Source organism: Lepeophtheirus salmonis, chromosome 10 (assembly GCF_016086655.4).
Source record: "Lepeophtheirus salmonis chromosome 10, UVic_Lsal_1.4, whole genome shotgun sequence".
In the NCBI taxonomy this organism is placed as follows: Eukaryota; Metazoa; Arthropoda; class Copepoda; order Siphonostomatoida; family Caligidae; genus Lepeophtheirus; species Lepeophtheirus salmonis.
Window position 1 is genome coordinate 4,465,759 of NC_052140.2, and position 23,616 is coordinate 4,489,374.

General features: G+C 29.1%; 1 protein-coding gene across 1 annotated transcript in view; it reads left to right on the forward strand.

The window, feature by feature from the left end:
• Positions 1-23,616, forward strand: part of LOC121125564 (uncharacterized) — a 204,991-nt gene that overhangs the window by 114,097 nt on the left and 67,278 nt on the right. Inside the window, exon 3 of the mRNA XM_040720759.2 lies at positions 19,152-19,341. Coding sequence (XP_040576693.1) covers positions 19,152-19,341 — 190 coding nt within the window. The remainder of the gene's footprint in view (positions 1-19,151; positions 19,342-23,616) is intronic.

Below are 23,616 nucleotides of genomic sequence, written 5' to 3' on the forward strand. Positions count from 1 at the left end.
TAAATTTAAATTTGAATGTATACCTTTCTTTTCTTCTAATTTTTTGGATGTATCAGCCTCGATTATTCTTACAGGATTCTCGGGAACTAAGTGAAGGATGGGAAACGTTTTAGAGTTTAAGCCTTTCCGAACCTTGTTGCTCGAACTCCTTCCATAGTTTGGCATTAGTTCAGTCTTGAAATTTCTTTCCAACCACTCATTCCCAAAATGTCGAGAACAAATTTATTGCGGTTGTAACATTAAATGAGTCCTACTTATGGCAGGCTTGAATCCATTTGCAACAGATATAGTAATTTTTAGGAAATCGATGTTAAGAATATTCCTTGTCTGAATCAATGTGAGAAGAAAAAAAGGTAGCCACAGCACAAGTTATTGCACTTCTTTTACAAGTAAGAAATTCTGGAAGATTTTTCGAAGAGGAAAACGTTTGGATGTCAAATTCTTTTTAAATTTATGTCATACAATTTTGTAAAATATATAATTCTATGATCCAACTACCTCACATGTCAGCTGCTGCTTTGAACAAAAAATCAAAAAATGTTCTAAAATAGTTCTATATACCTTGATTCTTCATAGTAGTAAAATAATTTATGCGTTTGTGTGATGTAAGTCTCGCTTAGAAGAAAAATGATAAAAATGCATATATATTTTAAAAATGGAGACAAATACAGACTTTAGACAGGAATTAAAGGTTGTTCAGAATTTTGAGTTATGTACGTTAACCTATGTTTTATTCTGATCGGACGAGATTCCTGGGCTCTGGAGGATAAATTTGATTTTTTGTTGATAAGAAGATTTTTTTTCTTCATAAAACAAGATCAATTCCCCCATGTCTTAAAGTTTTTTTAAGGTATGAGTTTTTGATTCGAAAATGCGCCAAAAAAAAATTAAAAATCCAAAAAACGAATGATTGTAGTAAAAGAAAAAGGAAGAACGTATATTAAATACGAATTAAAAAAGAGAATTAGGAGGAGGATGATCGAGTTAATCTTTATGTGTATCTTCATTATGATGAAGAAAAAACATGGCAAGTTAGCAATGGTAATGACCATAAATAAATTATCAAGAAAAACCCAACCAACTCAATCCTAGGTAGTATTGAGCCCCAAAGGTAATCAGTTAACACAATGTCAGCATGTGCAAAACATTCTGGCGTCGTGTGGAGTCCATTTAATCTAAATATAATCAAAAAGTTTGTTTATGTTTAGATTATAAATGGACAGAAACAACAAAAAATGCTGATTCAAGTTCATAAGAAGTAAAATGGTTCCAAAAAGTTCAAACCCTAAAATTACACTATACTGGCAATGGAATCCTCCAATATATATTGTATATAAAGTGATTTTGATCTCCTTCTTCCCCGGGCTGCAATGTCTGTGATTTTGAATTGCAGAGTATGGTGCAGAGGAAGGCGAATTCCATTAATAGGAATTGGAGTTTTTGGTTATGGGATAAACATATTATGAAATGATTTAATACGAGTTTCTCCGGTAAAATAAAAATTTGAACTAAACAAATAATTATTTATTAGAAGATATATAATAATGTAAGTATCTTATAGCAATGTCTTACACTGTTATTTTACATATTTTTGAAGGATGCCTTTTCTTACTCCCTTCAAAAACAAAACTGTCCAAATTATTAAATGAAAATGAATGAATTAAAATGTTTAAAGTATTGATTAAAAAACGGTCTCCATTCACATATGAGGTATTATTTCTTTTCTGCAAATATTTCATATGCATTAATTTTTTTATTTAATTAATTACAGATATAGAGTTGTATGAAAAATAAACTTCGCGTTTGCAATATTTTGATCAAGTTGGTAATCTGAATTCTATAAGCATTGAAGGGAGAACATGTTAATATAAAGTAATCATAAGTGTGTTTGCACACGAAAAACGGAGAGTAATACTGAGGTTTTAGATGAACTTAATATGGGTAAGTCTTAACTGTAGATTCTTCGCTCTCTCATGCCTGCTTCCAGCGAATATAATAAAATGTCATGAAAGCAAAGTTGCTCTCCTGTCAAACTTTATTCTAGTTATCAGAGTTACCATATTAAATTTTCCCGTTTATTTTTATATATACTAGAACTTAATATTTTTTACAACTATGTATGTATATATATATATATATAGACTTTTATTTAATATGATCTGTCAGTCTGTCAAAATAAAACAAATATAAAAATAGCAGGGTAACCCTGACAAAGGAATAATTTTTGCGAGAAGAGTAGTTTAGCTGTGTTGTCGTTTAGTAGATTAGTTGCAAACATCCATGAGAGTAAAGAAATAAACATAAATCCTTCCCCGTATCTAGCAAGAACTTGGGTAAAGATTACTCCACCTTAAATTCTCAATTCTAACAAAGACATATACTTATACTTCTCAAAAAAATCCTCTATGTTACTTTCTGTCATTTCATGAGCACACATCAACATAACATTGTGTTATTATAAATAATAACACAATCTTCCCTCTTTCATATTTCTTTAAAAAGAAACTATCTCATTATGTAAATGCAATTAAAAATAGGTACATGTGTATGCTGCTGTATTTAAATCAACATAATATTTATATTACTGAACTTATAATGACATAACCAATCGTTGTGATGAAAGTTGCCTTTATTGCTTTTCATAATACTATCTCTGAAGGTGAATATTCTTTTTCATACGTTTTGAACCATGGAATTTCAGACACATGGAATAATCATGCATGCAACATAACTTGTTTTTTTTTGTTTCCCCTCTAGGAGGAATGTATTAAAAAATGACGTTGACTATTTTTATCTTTTTTTTCAACCAGTAGCTCCTCTTTTATTCCCCTCATTTAGGAATAAAATTTTTATGTGATTATTCCAGGTATGTAGAATCCCACGGCTTAACGCATATTTTAATTTTAGTTACTACTTTTACTTTTCTCAATTTATAACTTTTTGAATACGGATAGTTAGAGACATATCATATTTTATGTTAAAATATGGCCTAGTTACTTAAGCTGTTATTTAATTTAAAATGTATGAAAATCAAAACAGAGTTATTGCCAATTTTGCAAAAAAAAATATGAATAAGCTATGTCTTGTAAGATAACTCCAAATCCAATGAACCGATTCAAAAATATCGTACCATTTCAGAATTTACTTGAGACACCAAACATAATGACACCAATATGAGCTCTTTTTAGCATTCTTGTTTCTTAAGTAATTAAGCTCTACTCATGAACTCTCCCTTTAAAAGTAATTTTCAACTCTCCTTCAAATTACTTACTTGGTACAATAAATAATCCAAATCGTGTTCAAATTTAAAAAAAATTCTGATAAAAGTTATGTACCTCTCAATTGGGAATAGTAACATCGCTTTGTTTTATCGAGGCCATAAATATAAATATCAGTATTTATTATACATGCATATATATCCATCTACTTTAAAAACATTTTCAATATTGAGTTTAAAAACTAAACTTAAAACACTTAAAAATGAACACTGATAAGAGAAAGGAAGTAATTTATTTCTTATGTAGTGAAAATAGTTTCTAGTAGAAAATCCTAGGAAATTGTGATGTAATATTCAATGTACTTTAAGGAATTATAGTGAGATTTTTTTTTTGATTAAAATTTTACTTTTTTCGATTCTATATGATTCGGTAGTAAAACGTAGACTATTCAGCATCCTGGCCTCCATGATCTCCGTCAGAAGGTGGCGACGGATCTTTGTATATGAAGACAACTTTGTGTATTAATGATAAAATTATCATTAATTAATAGTGCGCGTTTTACTGCCCAACCTTGTACACTGTGTGGTCATCATTACCTTACATTTAATATCATTTTTTGTATGCTATTATTATTTTTATTATATGATCTTTTTGTATGTATATATATAATATATATTAAGTTACAAAATACATAGTACTCTGGAGAACTACACATACACCTGTGATAATACAGGTTATTTATTAATATTTTTTTGTTCACTTATGTACATTAATAATTATACACAGTATGTACGCCGTGATAATAAATAATAGTAAGACGAGAGTACTTATTATAGAAACAAAGGGAAACTTGTTGAGCTGTTATTTATTTTTTCAACAATTGGGGCAGAACAGATTTGCTTTAGGATGTCCTAAAGCATTAAACTAAGTAGTGTATCGAGCACCGTTAGCCTGAAGAAATAGTATGGTCAATATTTGCAATAATATTTTCACATAATGTTGTTTTCCTATGACTTCACTCATTTATTTGTTGTACGTACTACGTAGTATTAATAAGTTTGTAGAAGTAATAATACGTATATAATTTATTGTAGTCTTAAACATTTATATTTACATATTATTATAAAGCAAATTTGAAACAAATTACCCCAAAATAATGGGTCATTGTAGTGCCGAGGATGCAAAAATAAATCTGAGTCAAATTTCCAAAAGCTTCCAGAAAACGTTCGCTTTTTTTTGAATTTCCCATTTCCAAAAATCCAGGAGTCGCAAGAAGAAAAAAATGGATATCAAATCTTAAATATCTTCCTAATTGGAAACCTGCAGACCATTCTGTATGTGAAAATCATTTGAAATCATAATTCCTTCTTCAAGCAATAAGTATATGATTAATGCAATAATGAAGTAAATAAAAGTAGAAACAGTACAGTACGCGAATTATTTACAAGAAAACAGGAAATGATTCTCCAAAATGCTTAAAATAATAATATCTCTAGCGGACAAAGAAAGTAAATTTTGACCAAAATATTTTTTTTTCACTAATAAGGAAGGGTAGCCTTCGATGCACTACTTGGTTTAATGCTTTAGGATGTCCTTCTATATATGCCAACTAATTCATTTTGAAATAATAAGTAAAAATGAATGAATCCAAAAGTGGTTCTCTCCTACTTAACAAAAGGTAGAAAACTTAATCTTTGGGACTCTTAAGGTAGATTATTCAAGGAATTCATATTTGCCCTGGCGCTAGAAATATTGTTGTTATTGTACTTAACAAAGTTTTGAATATCGGAGTAGCTTTCACTCATTTTGAAGATGAGTTTGTCATAAGGAAAGTGCTAGATAAAAACGGAGGAATCAAAGAAATATTAAGGATCTGTGATGTACCATAAGGTGACAGTACCGTGACCCTTTGCAATGCCCATACACTAGAGATGACCATTACATTATTACTTCCAAAGTAAATTGAAATACAAGATATGTCAATTACGCATATATGGACTGATGTGTGTCCACCACACCTTTTCCTTTGTCGACAAGATCTTTCATCGGATTTCATGCATGACTATTTACTGAAAAAATCAAAACGCTGGAGCTTGTAGGACGAAGATTTTCAAAGAAGTCTTCTACGTAAGGTGACAATAAGTTATGTTCCCGCATTATCTACTTCTAGAATAGCCTTACAACTTAGTCATACTATTCAAGTGATAACCAGCATGTTGTATTTAAACAAATTACTTTATTGTGAATTAACCATGAATATTAAGGACAAACTCCATTTCAATCTGAATAACAGCAACATACTTAAATAATTTATAAAGAAATAAACTACATAAAAATAATGAAAAACAGCAAACATTATTTATAATCATTGAATATGTGTTTCCCAATGGAATTGTTTAATAAAAAGTAATAATACAATTTATTTTTTTCTTCTTTAAAGAGGATCACAAACAAGAAAATCTCTCATTAAAGATTCTCAGAGCTAGAGAAGAAGGCGAAATAGATGACGCTCATATCGTTGGATTGACGTTATTTGTCGACAGCGGGATTTAAAAAAAATATTATGTCGCTAGTGGTGTGCCTCCACCTGAAATGCATGATATTAATTCCAGAAGGTTTACAGTAAGAAGAAAAAAAGGAATTAGAAAATTCAATAATAGCTTAGATGCAATTTTGACAAAAAGTTGTTGTTTTGTTAGAGCATATGCAACAGATACAATCAATAATTTTAGAATTCATGATATAATTGACGAAGAGAAGAATATAAAAATTAAACTTGAAAGAAATTTCCGCCTTCGGGTTAAAAACGGACAATTCAGATAATGAATTCTATTAAAATGATTGCCGATGACAGTTAATTTGGCTACGGTTGCAGTTTCTTCAATATTCTTGCAAGGACTATAAAAAGATTTTAAATTTAGTTGTTCATACTTTTACTGAATGTCTGCTCTTGCATCTATAAAGTAAATGTGTTTCATGGAATTTAGAAGGAAATTTGAAAACCTTGCTAAATAAAATCGAGGCCATAATTCTTTTTGGGTTGCCAAAGAATTCATCAACGAACTCTATCAAAGTCTTACATTCTAAAAAAGTTGACCTTCAATGAGCAATTGTTACTATGGAATTAAGAGGTATACATATTATAACTGCTTCAAGATATACAAGGTCCACGGAAAGTCCTGTTAAATTAACTTTATATGATATAATTATATGTAAGGTTGCGATATATTATGTTTAAAATCTATTTGGTTCGAAACTAGATCAAAACAAACAGTTTGGAATTAAATAACGATTTTGTTAACCACAATAAAAGCCATGGGAGAGGCTATAATCTAGTAGTACCTGAAGGGCAAATATCGACCAGCTATGATGAGGAAACTGAATACCCTGGAGGTCAACCCCATCTTCATCAAGATAACCATTGAGAAGTACGAGGAGACTCCATCTATCAAGGACATACCCTGATCAGGCAGACTAAGGTCAAAAATGACCTTGGGATATATCCCTTATAAACTGAAGAGACAACGGCACCTGTCAAGCAAGGTCAAGGCTAAAAGACTTGAGAGAAGCAATTTAATTCTTCAGGAGCTAAGAACTGGCACAGCTCACAACATTGTGTCCAATGATGAGGAGATTTTCACAATGGAACAGGCTTTTAACCCTCAAAATGAAGGGATTATGGCCCAAAAAGGTAGAGTGGGTGGCCATGGAGTGAAAGGAATCTAGAACCCACAATCTGTGATGGTTTGGGTGGCCGTAACCGACACAGGGAAGTCCCCCTTGGTGTTTGTACCGGCTGGGTGAAGATCAACAACAAGGCATACATCAGCACCATCCTGGAGGAAGGTATTGTTTCTTTGGCCCAACTGCACTTTCGTAATTCCTACAGAATGGTCAACACATTCAGAGAAAAGCAGCAGTGGTCTGAGACCAATTTGTGTGGCTTACGGGACAAGACAGTCAGCCCACATCAAGCCCCACCTAACCGTCATGAGTTTCTCCATGTTGTACATTCTTGAAAGCAGACCCTGTGTGGCCCTCAGCAAGCATTTGGACAACCGGAAGGCCAATGTAGTGGCTGCCGGGACTCCATCCCCGTGGACATAGTTCGTGCAGTATGCAAGTCCTTTCCGGAGAGACTTTGGGCTGTGGTCAAGGCTAAGGATGACCATTTCGAATAAAAAATGTAACTAGTTTTTGGAATTTGTGTCGATCTATGTTTATAACTATATGCAAATTATATAATTAGTTATATCATTAGTACTTTAATAAACATTTAACAGAACTTTCCATGGACCCTGTAAAGCTTTTGATTTAAAAATTCTAAGGACGATACATCGGCGTTTAATGTCGCGGTGGATATTATACGATATTTTCCAGACAACTCTACAAAGTATAAATCAATTATCAATCCTCTTGTGAAAATCTTGAATATGCATCAGAATAGGGCAATTTAAGGTGCCCTTTTTAATATCTCTGACTTTATCCAGTTATTTTTTGTCTTGTTTTGTTTTTGTTGTTGTTGAGATTATTAAATATATTGTACAGGTTTTTATGGTACTTTTATAATCTAAAGTGGTCTTTCTTTATCTTTGGGCACAAATTTTAAACTATAGTATTTATTGATATTTTTTATTAAATTTAATTTCCTAATTTATCATCATGTATTTTTTTATGGGTTCATATTATTAAATGAGGACCCATAAAAAAATATTATTTTTATAATTTTATATTATGAAAAGTTTTTCTCAAGTTTTCCTTTAATTTAGTATCCTTTTAATTAGGATCACATTAGGATTTTTAAAAAAAACAAAAAATCCACAAAAGTTACTTTTTAGAATGGTAAAGTCATGAAATTAGGAGTAATGTGGTCATTTATAATAACATAACTTCATAAATGTAGTATTTTTTGTAGATATATATCAAATTATCCTATAAAATCTTAAATTAATTTTTTTTTTACTACAAGGGTGGTCTGAAAAGTTTCCTCCCTATCAAAGATACATCACATTTTTTCAAAAATTTTATTGTCCAACATAGTCTTTTTGAACGAAAACATACATGTTTCTTAAATATCCTTACATTTTGCGCATTTGTTTTGTTTTTTCGTTCCGTAAAAGTATATTTTGGGGATATAAGTTTGTATTTGATCGATTGATCCACTTTAAGTAATTGCACTCAAGTATAGAACATACATTTCATTACTTTTTTTTATATACACTGTCTCATTTGGACTCTATGACCTAGATTCCTATTATTCTTAAAAATGAGAATATTTTTAAATAATTATTTTACATTTATATAAAGAAGTAGAGTGTTGGAATTTGTGTGTTTGAACTTTTTTTATTTCGTTCAAGTTTTTTTAAATAATTAACTTATCAATATTTTTATAAGTTTAATTTACGTGAATAAATTTAGGAAAAGTAATGAAGTAATAATAATAATTAGTTTATCATTCTACTAGCGGTAGTATCCGGCATTGTTCAGAATAAATAGGCATTTTCTAAAAGAAAAAGAAGATTCTTCCTGTGTTCTGCCCTCAAGTATGAAAGATATGAGTTTGTGTACAAAAAAAGGTAATTGATGGGATAACTGATGAGTACTTTAATGTTTAGAGTGTTCATTCAGTTAATTCATTTTTACATACCAGCGTTTATATTTTATACAAATCTTAACATATACTGAAAATGCATAAAAATTGTGATATGCATAAGAGAGCAATAACAAAAACACAAAGCATATTTGACGCTACATGCAAATACCTGCAATATTTCATTAATATAGACACATTGTAATTTCTCACATCAAAAATATGTTTATGGCATTTATCACGTTCATAGACGTTATACAATATATATACAAAAAACTAAAATAGTTTATTTCATACGACTATATTTTTATTTTTCGGAGCAGAATATGTTTATGATATACATCACCGGGCACTTTATACAGTGCACCCCGTGACTGTTTTTCATACAGTACTTTCTTTTATTAATAAAGATGGTCAGAATTAAAAAAAATTATTACATATTTATTCAAGTTAATTAAAGGACATTTCTCCTGAGTGGTTAATTAACAATAAAACAAAACATTTGAAATTCATGTTCAATCTGAAATTTTAGTAAATAATTGACAGCAAATATTCCCTAGGGGAGCAATCATCCCAGAACTATTTTAGACACCCTTGACTTTAAGCAAGCTTGGATTTAAAAAGAAAAGGAAAATGTTTCCGTTATATACATTAATATCTTGACATACTGATTTTAATTCGTTCCTAGAAAGAATTCGTAAGGGGCATTCACAAATCAAGTAGCCCCTTATATAACGGATGGTATATATTCTCGTTTGAGGGGGGGACTTGAATACAATTATTTTTTAATAGAACGTTTTCTAAGAAAAAAAACATCTTGACACTTTTGGAAATGTCATAAGGAATCTTGGTTTTATCTAGAAAAGGGTAAATTTATAATTAAACACTTTTTTCTAAAAGACGTCATTAAATGAAATATGGGATAAAATTTAGGAACTAAGGGAATAAATTGTAAGTGGAGTGTTACAAAAAAAACACGTGGTTAGAAGGAAGAAGGTTAAAAGTATGTGAAAAAAGAACTACGTGGTATATGAATTATCCTTAAGTCTATGCAATTTATCCGATAAGGTATTACAATTTTCTGATCAGAGTCAACTCGTATCTTCGAAAATTATACACTGCAACACTTTTATCTTTTGTTATTACTGACATTCTGATTTATCTTCTGAAGGCGGTTGAAATTGTACTCAAATATTATAGGTCTCTATTAACAACATGATAAATAATATGATAAATTATTCGAGCCAAAAAATATGATAATAGATCAAATAAAAACAGCTTTAACCAACATTAATATCCCAAAATAATATAAATCCATAACTATTTAGAAGTGTGGCAATAAAATATAAAATATATGATTGGAGCTTTTATATATATTAAAAATAAAAAAATAAATTGGGAAGTTTTTCTTTTCTTGATATTTCTTCAAGATTAAATATATAAATGTAACGTATTTCATCCTCGTTAACAAATAAAAAATATAAATTATGAACAGAAAAAATTAATTCAATATTTATTTCTTTACACTCTGATTAAGGATCTATATTAATAGATGCTGGTAGAATTTTTTATCTAACTCTTCTCCTTTCTCTTCAAAGGAACCTGTCTCAATCCTTCCGGAACAGGCTAATATAACAACTATTTTTTCAATAATTCAAGAAAGTTGTTTTATTGGTAGCTCTTTGTTGGTTGTCTTCTTTGCTCTTATAGATATATATATGCATCTAACTTTACTGCCTAACTATTTGTAGAATAATAGTCATTTTGCAGCTGAGCTAGCCTCTTAGAACCAAATACTTTTTTGTTAATGGAACCTTAATTAAATTATGCCACAGTATTTTTTCGGCAGGCTAAAAACCAGAATTTATAACTATTATTTAAACCATAAAACACATAAATGACCAGTAAACTTTTCAATTATAGAAGGTTTGGCTTTTAAAGCCTTTGTTTTATCACGATGTATTGTATATTTTCCATTCAGAGCCATATTTTGAAGTAAAATAAATATTGAGATGAAACTTATATGTAATAACAATTGATAAAAAAACATACAAAAATCAAGTAAAATCAAAAATATTATTTAGAATATAATATTTTTGTCAGATTTAAAAAGAAAATATATTATAGCTGAAACTAAAGAATAAACTTTAAATTTCTACTTTAAAAGGTTTGTATTTAAAAAAAAGTTTAACTTTTATTGATTCTTCAGTTTCACTTTTATTTTTAATGCAGAATATTTAAAAAAGTTGCATAGAAAAGGTAAAAATACTTAAAAATTAAAATCAAAATTATTTGTAATCAAAATTTGATAGAGATAACGAATTAGAGATTCGTAATAAAAGCCTTGTCAAGTACTATTTAAATCAAATATGCCGCTTAAAAGATTTTCGAAAAAGTAAAAAATTGGTAAAGTGCATTTATAGCAATTTTATTAAGATATTTTGAATAATTCTAAAATAATTATTTTATTAAAAAAACAAGAATTTGGAAAGTATGAACTGTTCAGTAAATTAAAAATAGGTACCTTATGAGGTAGGAGAATAATGTACTCATTATTTCATTAGAGAATAGTTCTATTACTTTTTCAATATAGGCTTAACATATAATTAAAGACAGGTTGTTTTTGAGCAAATAGATTGAGAGGTATTAATTAATTTAACTAATGTATATCTATGTTCACAAAATACAAAGGTATACATAGAATTAATATAATTGGTAAATGAATGAGAGCATCAAAGTGTAGTTGGAATATTGATCATTTCCCCCCCTTCTAAATATGTAATAAATTGACCACCATTACAGTAATTAAATAAAAACCATAATTAATTTAGTGATGAAGTGAAATTCATATTTTAACACTAGAACAACGGACTACTGGAATTTCAAAACTATTGTGAACTAAAAAAAAAAATGTTTGCGTTTGTTCTGACTTATTTACAGGGTCGTGCACTTCAACTATGACTTTTATGATTGCCTTAGCATCGTTGGAGGCCTCAAACAATTCTTCAATATCTTGACACTTTTCCTCTTGCTGCTTCATGGTGAAACATAAGATATTAAGTATAAAAGAAAGATATTGTCTATGAACGAGCTCACAACAAGATAATGTTGGGAGCCAAGCCCCACTTCAACAGCTGATGAAATTATTGCTTCTATCGACTTTTTTTTTTTGGTTTCACCAAAAGGAGCTGTCTCCTCAGATGACGCTAAGAGAGAGAACACCTTCAAGTTCTTCTTCACAAGTTTGTTCATTCCTGTGTGGCCCATACCTAGCTCCTTCGCCATTGTACAGAAGCTCCTTTTGCATTTCTCAAACCCTCTCTCATTTGATTTTGATTTTCTTGGTAGTCGGTGCTGTTCGTGGTTGACTACTTTGAGGATCTATTTTACACTATTAGTCTCCTTGTATCTGCCTGTCTTGCACTTATGTAGGTTCTGTGAATCTTCATGACTTTTAAGCCCTTAAAAATCTCTGGGTACTTTTCCCCCAGCAGTGAAGCTTAATAACATCATCAGGTTTGCCTTCCATGCTCGCTATCTTATTTCTTAGTTATATAATGTTTATTATGTAAAATGTACACTTGAATAAAAAGCTCACATATTATTACAGCCATATATTTGCTCCTTAATTAACATATTTAATTTATCGTATTATTCCATAAATCAACTTGTTTTTTTTTGGAAGTGATTTTTTTTTTCGCAGATTATTACCGACGTAACTACTTTCTATAATATATTTTAATATTAGGCAGCATATAAAATTTGATTATTTGCATAAAATCAACTTCAAAATTTGTCTAACTAAAAAATTGTCGTTTACTTTATTTTAGAACAACTACATATAGTGTGGGAAAGCAACTTGGAAACATTTTTTCCTAATAACCTTGACACCCACATAAACTACAAATATTAGGTCAATAAATCTATTTGCAAGAGATTCACTGTAGGTACAAATTTTTTTTTTTCAAAATACCCTTGCTCTGCTGCCAACGAGACCTCTATACGGCCCCTGAACGCCTTGCACGACCAAATCACGAAGTCCTGGGACACATTATCCCACTTCATCTAAACTGTAGCTTTGAGATTTCCTACATTATTGTGAGGACTCGCACAAGCTTTCTTCTCACGTTTGCCCCACGCAGCATAGTCGAGAGACAAAAATACTGTTCAAACATTGAACTGCAAGGATTTTCGTCAAATGAAGAGGAAATCACCTTCGTGAATAATTATTTTTCAGCAAAAAACGCCGTGTACTATTTGAAGGGGTTACAGAGATGAGAGCATAGCAGAGAGAAGTCTGTAGAGTTACAGGGAGACTATGTTGAGAAATGAAAATAAAAAATCAGAAAAAAATGTATTATATCGTTGTTAGGTCAGAAACTATTCAAACCACCCTCGTATACATATATATAAACTTAAGGGGGGTTATCACATCAATAAGTGCATTGACCCTTGTTAGTTATTAAAGGACCAACTCTTCTCCTGAAATCATATACTAGTATATTAAAATATAGATATATACCTATATATACGTACACGTGTACACATACGATATATGTGGTGACCTACATTTACCAGATAAAGTATATACGTGTAAAGTACACATATGATAGATTTGGTAACCCCTCTAAACTCTTTGATGATTAATTTATTATTTTTTTGTCAAGTATAAAAATTGTTTTTATTTTCGGATTCATTGAAAGTTTTTTGACATATATGAATATATTTTCTCATAGCTTTTTATTATTATTATACTTTACACTACAAAATTATATTTTTATCTATTTGAGTGTTGTGATTGACATAATTAAAGTTATTTCCAATTGATTAAATAATCAATAATACACAAATAATATTTATCTACAGAATGTCAATTTAATTATGACATACTTTTTTATTAATTTTATTTTTTAGAGATATGATGAATCACAATAAAAAAATAAAATAAATAATTACTATTTAACTATATTTTATTTGGGGAAACAAAAGTTTTCAAATATCCCGACATTTTTCGAGATTGCAAACCAAATCTTCAATTGTATATGAAGCATGCATTGTGGCCGCGCAAAAGCAAGGAATACTCTTAATATAGAATATGCACTATGAATTCTTTTTCTTTTTTCACCCTTAGTTGGTCAAACTATGTAAGAACAATTTTTTGCGCAAAGTAATTATTAAATGAAAGAGGGAATTGATTCAAAAGAATGGTAGAGAAAATTGATTCAAAAAAATCGTTGAGAAAATGGATTCAAAAGAATCATAGAGGGAATTGATTAAAAAAATCGTGTAATTAATGTCTTACGGAATAATTTTACTATGCATACCAATCTGTTTAATATCATGAGAATAATAATTAATTAATAAATAGTTATAATAATAATTAAACGTATCTCTGCTAACTACACATCGACTAAAACGACGTCTTGTGAGAAGAGAAACTCTTCCAAATTTGGATAAAAATGATTTTTCAAAATACTTTTTTCTTACACTTTTGTGTAACATAAACCCCCTTTATCACAGCATATTAATATGGTGTTGGGTTTCTGTCTTGACCAAAATATTGTCCCACATCAATCTTGAAAGTTTCCGTTCGACAGCACCGAATTTTTTCAGAATATACAAACAAAATTAAATTATAAGGTATATAAATTTAGTTAACCAGTATAATCTAAGAGAAGCCTATGAACTAAATTGAGTAAAAAATGAGTTTTTCTCTCCTTTTACTTTTTTTAAACACATCTGTTCTTTTTCGTTCACCTCAAGTGGGAATTATAATTCTGTGTGATTATTCAAGGTTTATATAATTTTATGATTTCAAACAAATTAATTAAATATCCATAAATGATTTTTTAGTCAGAATAATAATTTTTAGTAAGCTTGTCTCTATCTTGCAGTACGATCAAATGCAGCTTACACTTAAAGCTACCCCCTCAATTCCTTCAAAATGTATTGTTCATTATAAATATATTTTCTGTGAGATTCCCAAATTCTGATAACATTAATTTTAAGGTTAAAAGTAATTTTCTAAAGAGTTTCATTTCTAGATCATTCATTCTTATTTATTGCACTTATGTGCATTTTTCATGATATTCATGCATATATTTATCAGTTACTAACGGTAGTACCTGGCATTGAGAGGAGTAATTAGGAGTCGGCGAAGAGACAAATTTGCCTTTAAGAATGTGAAACATAACTCTAAAGTTTTATCCTCCGTTTTCATGAACACACTTACACGTGACTACTCAATAGTCCCCTTTTCAACAATGAAAGTATAATAATAAGAGTTTGAGCGAAAAAAATGTAATGACTGATGAGTCCGCAGGGAGTATCTACGTTGACTACATTGTTATGTCTTCGATAAAGTATGCATTCATTTAAATCAAAGATGCATTTATACAGACAGATAAGCTCAGCTTTATTTATTTAGATTCTGATATATTTTCTTTAATATTTAAAAGTTTATTGGTATACTTATATCATATAAAGTTTAAGCTCTAAAGATTTATAAATAATGCATCAATAGCATTAATAATCCTTAACCCTGTAACAACCACAAGTCAATAAGTAATCAGAATTTTCTGATTAAAAAATAATATATAAAACCTATGGCATTTCAAAGAAAATAAATTTAGTTTATTTTGAAAATCTGTCGAAATTGAAGATTTTTTAGTTTTGATTACAAATTGAAAATCTTTTCTCAACTTAAAAAAATAAACCTTCCAAGTCTTCTTGCTGATGTTATATAAAAACTAGCAGAGGTTACCCTTGTTGGAGGACTGAATAGAGGGAAATAGAGAAGAAAAATAAAGGGGGAAGAAAAGTGACAGAGAGAGGGACGTAGAAAGAGACGGATGGAGAAGAGAATAGGGCAGAGCCAGAGAAAGGAGGTTTTTTTATATTATTTTCGGTCAAAAAAAGGCTCTTAATGACCTGAAAGGCCCTCCAAAAAATTCAAAGTAATCTGCTTTTTTTCAGATGTTTTGGATTCCAAAAAGAGAAAAAAAAACGTGACTTATTAGATGAATGTTTATTTTCCATATAACAAAACTTTTAAATTTTGCAAAAATAAAACAATCTTCATTATAGTTATGCTATTCACCTCCAAAACATTCTTCAAATTGTCAGGGTTACTATGTTGATTTTCAGTTTTTTTATCATGCCCAAAATACAAACAATTTTCATCATTACTTATCTACTATATCATTCAATACTACTGGCAGTACACGGTATTATTAGGGGTCGACGAAATACAAATTTTTCTTTAATAATGTAGAAGATAATACTTGAACAAATCCTCGGTGTTACCCACCGTATTTTATGAGTATACTCACACGTGGCTTCTCACTCAACATTCTCTCCTCAACAATAAAGAAACAATAATAATAGCTTGTGAAAAAAAAAAAAGATTTGATGAGCCAGGAAATACTTAAGCTCGGTACCAAACCTCATCTAAAATCATTTTCACTATTTAATTTTATATAAGTACTTTTCACTTATATATATATATACTAGGAATTGAACTAAACGCCTTCAAGATTTTATGCATTTTATACAGTGCTCCCTGTATATTATAGTTCCTTTTTTTCTTTATATTCTATTGATTTATAATATACATCAAGGAGAACTATACAAAGTGTACTCTGGGACTGTTTTTCGTACATTCAAACATACAGATTCACTAAGCTTAGTTAATGTAGATAGATAAAGAATAGTTTGGTTTGGTTAGTGGGTTCATAAATTAGATTGATTACGTCATGGTGGCCGATTTTTTTGACGTAGGAGGGGGGAGAGATTATAAGACCTCATCGTTTTATACTCAGCCTATAGGTATCTCAATAAATTTAAATCCTTTCGTTACAGGGATAAAAATAATTTATAGATACTTTTTGACTAAAACTCATTGGTTTTCTGTTTCCTCACTTTCAATTAAAATATTTAATTAATTAATATTTACATGCCATTGTTCAAGATTACTAATTTATTTATAATTAGAAAGACCAAATTAAAAGTATAAAAAGCTACTTTTTAGACAGTATTTATAGAATATATATAATAAAGGTTCTTTTTCTTTTTTTTGCGAAATGTCAAGTGGATAAAGTAAAAAAAAAGGTTTCTTTTCATAAAAGCTGAAGAAATATAAAGTTAGAGCCATATCAATGAATTTCTAAAGGTTTTGCACAGCCTTTGAAGTTGAAAATTTAACAACTTTTGGAAATAAATAGAATGATTATCTTCAAAATAGTAAATCAACAAAGGAGCATTTTACAATGAAATACTATTTTAGATAAATACACTATCTTTGAAAAGATACAATATAATCCTATAAAATAATTATTTCTTATACAAAAATAACAAACAAAGTTTGAGGTCATTAAGAAGTCTCCTACAAGGCTCCATACTTGTTGATGATTTCGAGTCAAGAATGACCTCTATTTGAGCTCCCTTTGATTTCCACCCAGCAGACTTGATCACCGTAGACACGGTTTTATTTTTAATCTTCAAAAACATCTAGCCACGAAGGGGGGAAAAAAATCCTTGAGATACTGTCAAATTTTGATAAATATAGACGGAATCGGCTAATTTGGCATTACTAGTGGAAGGAGCAATATTAGTGGTGCTTCCAAAATAAAACAGAAAGCACTCATTTTGAACATTTCTGAGACAATGTGTTGAGTGGCTTAGGGAACTGTTACGTTTAGTATCATAGTATGAGTCTTAATATGTTTTTAACAGTGTTTGATATCTATAACATTCACATTCGTCTCAAAATCAATTAACGCCCGCATGGCATTGGTGTTACGACTTCAGTCTGACATTTCGAGATAAAAAATACGAACCAGTCCAATGTTTATGTTACCTACAATTTTTTAATCAAAAAATGAGATGAAAAACTTACATTTCTTGTAATGAGGATAACACAATAATTGAATATTCTTCAGGTCAGGGAAAGTAGATTTCATACAACTCGCAAAAAGTATTCAATATCAATTATAAAATATAAATAACATTTTATTTAAACATCATTACCTTCAATTGTGTTTAACGGCAATTTATTTATACACCACTCAATAATCTTGGGAAAGGGTGAAATAATTGCAACTAATTGTTTTTACGGGTGCTCGGTAATATCTTTTTTTTGCCACACGCTTTTACATCAGCCAACATTATCTCCACGCTCAATTATTCATTAGTAAAATTGATCCAAAGACCAATTTTGGTGTTCCTTGGTTTGATTCTAAATTTATATTTCTTAAAGAGACAAGTCTGCTTTCTATGAGATGAATGTGGTAAAAAATAAATATCATACTAAACTCACTCATGAGCATAAGATCAGATAATGAGGATCGGGATGCGAACTTTAGAAAGATAGCTTAGAATTCAAGTGCAAATTACAATAATTAGGGTCTTAATATGTTAAAATTGAATATTCCAACATCAATTACTTATATCATCATTATATTATTTTCTATCTAATTAATATTAAAACCAATGTTTCATAAGTATGACCACAAGATAATCTATACATCTCATTTTGGCTAACAGCCAAAAATTGTTGAGAACCCTTGCTAAAGATGATTGATGATTTAATGAATTATAAATTTTTGACTTATTGGTGAAAATTGATGCATTAGAAATATATACTACAAAGTTCTACTGCCCACAGTTAAATCATTTGTAAATACGTAATACGAATTTGGCTTGAAAAGTTTCAACCATCAACGTGAAGATGGCAATACTCGTAATTACATCTATTTATCGTCTGTTGACATTTTTCACTAAAGTTTCAGACATTTTGGACGGGCAGTTGTTATATAGTTCAGTTATTTGAGTTTTGTTCATGTGAGTGTTTTTGTTAAAATGGACAAAAATCGAGTATCCAGCTTTTTTTTTTTTAATTTTCATTTAAATACATTCAAATAATAGCAGATATACAAAGGCTTGTTATGTTAAAATTTGATGAGTCTAAGTAAATACAATTAGAAGTAATTGAGCAAAAAAAAAAAGTTACCCGTCAACAATTATTTTGCAGTGAAGGACGCCGAGTACTATTTGAACCGGTTACAGAGATAGAAGCATCGCTAGAAAAGTGTGTAGAGTTTCAAAGGAGACTATGTTGAAAAATATATAAAAAATTCAGAAAAATGTATTGTATCTTGGTTTAGGTTGGAAACTTTTCAGAGTAGAAAAAAGTAATTTTTCTCAATTAATATGAATTTTATTTAATTCATCAATATTTAAAAAAAAAAAAATTGGAACTTGGACTAATTACAGTTTGTGAAAAATCGTATTTATATGTATACTTGTTTATTATAATAATATATAAATATACTTTTATGTTTCAGATCAAGCTACTATAAAAAAAAAGACAAGACAAATCAGCATTGTTGTAAGTTAGAAGATCGACGTTATTTCACGCTACAAGCCATTATTATTTGGTGCTTACTTTGTCTACCTGGAAACATTGCCACATTTTATTTCCATACAAGGATATCTTTCAAAAACGACACTTTCTCTAATAGTAGTGGCCTGAGCGTAAGTCAAAAGCATACATAAATTATATTATATTTTATATAATAATAAAAAATTGAGAGGACTGGTACTTCATTTACAATATTATACCTTTATGGAACAGCACTCCTAATATATCAATTAAAAACTGACTTATTCATAGAGATCATAGAGATTCTAAATGTATTTTCTTGTCAAGTTGCTTAAAAGCATGTCTAGGGGTTCTCATGAAAGTTGTGAAGTTGAGATATTTCTTCATAATTAATTGTTCTCCCATCAATGTTAAATAGCTCTTGGCAAAACCCTAATAGTTGCTCTCTCTTATCTTCCTTTTTTCGTTCAATTCTTGATACAATTAACAACTTAATTTGAAGTTATATTAACAACTGAAGATTAATTTTGGAGTAAGACAACCAACAATTCTCCTGGTTGGACTTAGGAGAAAAAAACACATTTTTCAATAAAAAAAATTTATTTCACTCCTTTTTGGGAGCCTTTTCAATTGTAACTGGTTATTTTATTTTTTGAAATTTGCTCACGTACTAAAATGTTTTACTTACCATTTGACAAAGTTTCATGAGGCTGATATTAACCATCTATGCGATATTGTATCCGAAAACATCAGACTATAGTGTTGTTTTTTAAGTCTTTATTAAGACTAATAAGATGATATTAAGGCAATAATATTTTTATTTGTAAATTTTGAGTTACAATAATTTGGCCCTCAATCCACGGTATATCGTTCATTTAGCTCTTAAAACATATATATCGAACTACCAACTACTATTAAAAAGGTGAACTTGCACTGCAAATCTTTTTATATTTTGATTTTCATACTTAAACAATTATCCTTTTCAAAAGGAAAAAAATATGTCATCACGAACATTTCTGGTCTATTAGTGAGTTTTATATGAGAATAATGCCATTTATATGGTCTATGTATTATATATGTAACTATATACCAATATATTTCATTTAATATTTCTGTCAATTAATTATCAAAGCAAAAAAACAAAAAAAAATAGAAGTCCTTACTGTTGATAAATTTACAAAAATAAAAATGTGTAACCTTTCATTTAAATTACAGAATAGTTTTTATGTAAAAAAAAGTTAGTAAATTAAATAATTAAGTTTCAATTGCAATTTAATCAGTTTTGAAAAAATTAATTTCAACCTAAAAATTAAGAAAATTAGACTAAATAATATTTATTATCGAATAAATCGATAGATTTTTTAATACAAAATGATATATTTTCAATTTATTATGGTAGATTAAGATATAATAATATTTATATTATTATTGACCGGAGAAATTCACCATCACAACCCTCTTCATGGCTTTTTTCTGACTAATAAACTTTCACTATTGAAAATCATTTTTTTTCAATATCTCAAAAAAAGTGGACACATATTATAGTTTTTTTACCACAATAATATACATCATATTATACATTTATAATATTCATTATTGGTTTGTATTTCTATTATTTTTGGCAAAAAACACTGTTGCAACTGTCCTAGTATTTCCCTTTTTTTGTGTTTTGAAAATATTTATACAATTGTAACAGGGGATTTTCTGGGGAGGAAAGAAAATAATTTAGTGGGCCTGGACTCAACTATCTTAAGACTTAATTATTTTCTTAAAATTTATTGCTGTTTACTGTAGACATATATGTGAAAATAATATAGAAATACTAAGGTAAATAATGAAACTCTAATGACATTGATTGTGCTACACTTGTCATAGACTTTGATAAACTTGGTCATACACAAGTATATAATAGAGCAGATTTTTATATGAAGATTTCATATAAAAAGGACTGACAATACTTCCAAAATCTTCATTATGAATAGATATACTAGGTTCCTGTAATGTGTGAGGCTTGCTCCTCTTTTTAGAGGAAAATTACCAAATATTAAATGACGCTATCATTTAATTTTGATTCTCTAAATAAATACGGTTGTTTTGTATTGATGAATATAATATAACTGTGAGTATTTGAACTTTATAATGTGCCACATAATACTTATATCTTAGTAATTTGTATTATATACTAATCAAGGATGGTACCAAGTACATTGATACTTCTATTTAAGTATCTTAAGGTCCTATAATTTAGTACTTACACTTCAGTACTATAGAAACCCTAGTACTGATACTTGATTTAAATAGTCGACCTTAAAATAATGAACCCTTTTGCATCGACCTTTTTTATTTATTCTTTATTGCATATTATTGAGAGTAATAATAGATCTCTAACATTTATTAAAATCATTGTATCATTAAGTCTTATAGTTTGAAGACATATATCACGAACATAGTCATTGTTTGGAATTCGATAAAATTCATTCTACCAATCATTATATTCTTTTCATGGATGGATAATTTAAAATTGTTAGTATAAGTAGTAATTTTAGAAAATGTCGCTTTTTTTTAAATGAAAAATACAAAAGTTATATCAGTTTAAAATTATTAGGACACTAATGTCTTTCGAGGCATATAACTCAAGAAATCTCTAAGCGAAGGCTCAAGCACACCCGCTACAAATGGGGTAGACGAATTAAGAAATTATTATAATGTTATAACATAAGTTCAAAATAGTAATTTTAATGTCAAGCTTATCACAGGCCTCTTTTTTGGGCTTGAGTATACATTTGACTATTTGAATACAATAAATGTGTGTTTATTTTTCATAAAAATATGACAAATAGCCTTGTGAACTTAAGTTATGTCATAATATTAATTTATCAGTTCTTCTACCGTATTTGTAGCAAGTGCGCTTGAGCCTTAGATTACAGGTCTCATGTATAATCGCAAATGTACAAGAGTAATGCTCTAAGATAGGCAGTCATTTTTTACCCTATATATTTCATATTAAAAAGTTTATTCAAGATTGGACACGTAACTTTTGATATTTTAGAGCACGAACCTGGTAAATTTTTTTAGCGTTACTCCAAAAGAACTTTTAGTAAAATTAATTTAACCCATATTAGTGGTATGATGTTAATTTGTTTATTTTATTGAACACTAGGAGAACACTCTCATTACTGCCAAAATTTTCTAAAGTACCGCATTTGGGGTAATTTACCTCTTTTCTTCGACCACTGTTTTGATTATTCATATTAAATTGCACATTATTAGTGCACAGATTAGCAAGTAAAACATGCAAAACATTAAAGAAACTTCAATACTTATATATTTTTAAAGAATACTTAGTCAATAATTAATGAATGTTCATAAACTAGACAATGGAAAGAAAACAATTAACATTATATTCTATAGATTTGTATATAAATATTTATAGAACCCTAAAAATACTGTACATAAGCCAAGAAAAAAATTTGGTTGTTAATTTCTCGACATTGTTTGAACTTGAATCACAGAAAGTCGAAATATTTATATGATTCTCGAGTAATCAAGTATATAGTTATTTTTGTTTTCGATATCAATGAATATGTAATTATTCCTTTGAAATACAAATTTATAAATAACTATTCAAAATAAAGGATACTGATGGTGCCAAATTTACAAATATAGCTTATGTTATTGTTCATAACAAAAGATAGGATAACCATAATAACAGATTATAAATATTATACAAGTTATAACTAGTTCTAAGGCCCGTCACACACTTACAGTTTATAACTGACAGTTTTAACTGCGCAAGCCAAGGGCCACAGAATATTTTTATGTTATAAATGTCATGTAATTGCATTGTATCGATCGATTAAATGATCCGATAAAGTAGTGGAACACTTAATGAAAATTAGCATTTCCTAACTTACTTAAGTAAACCTTTAGTTATTTATCAATACCGGCAAATTCTCTGTGAGAGGGTCTTCTCATCTACAGGGGAAATAGTTTTTAAGAAGAGATACATGATTAATTACGATGTAGCAGATATGCTCATTATTCACTATTGTAATCATTATCAGAACTAATGCATCAACTTTTTGGAATAACTTCCTTTGTGCGTGACTAAACGTGACCCTGTGCATTATATATATATATATATCCTATTAATTAACTTCTCTTATTTATATTATTTATTGATAGCAAACTCGAACCCATTTTTTAAAAAACTCATAGTAAAACTTGAGTACTAGAACTCGACTCTACTTCTATCATCGAAACCTTGAACTCAAGAATTTTAATTCGAATTTAACTCTTATATATTAACATTTTTAGCAGCACTATTAGTGACTAAATTTATTGTATTTTAGACGAAGTAGACAGTGCTGATGAAGAGGACATTGTCAATTTATTAAATAACTCGAATACTTAATTTATAGCTGATG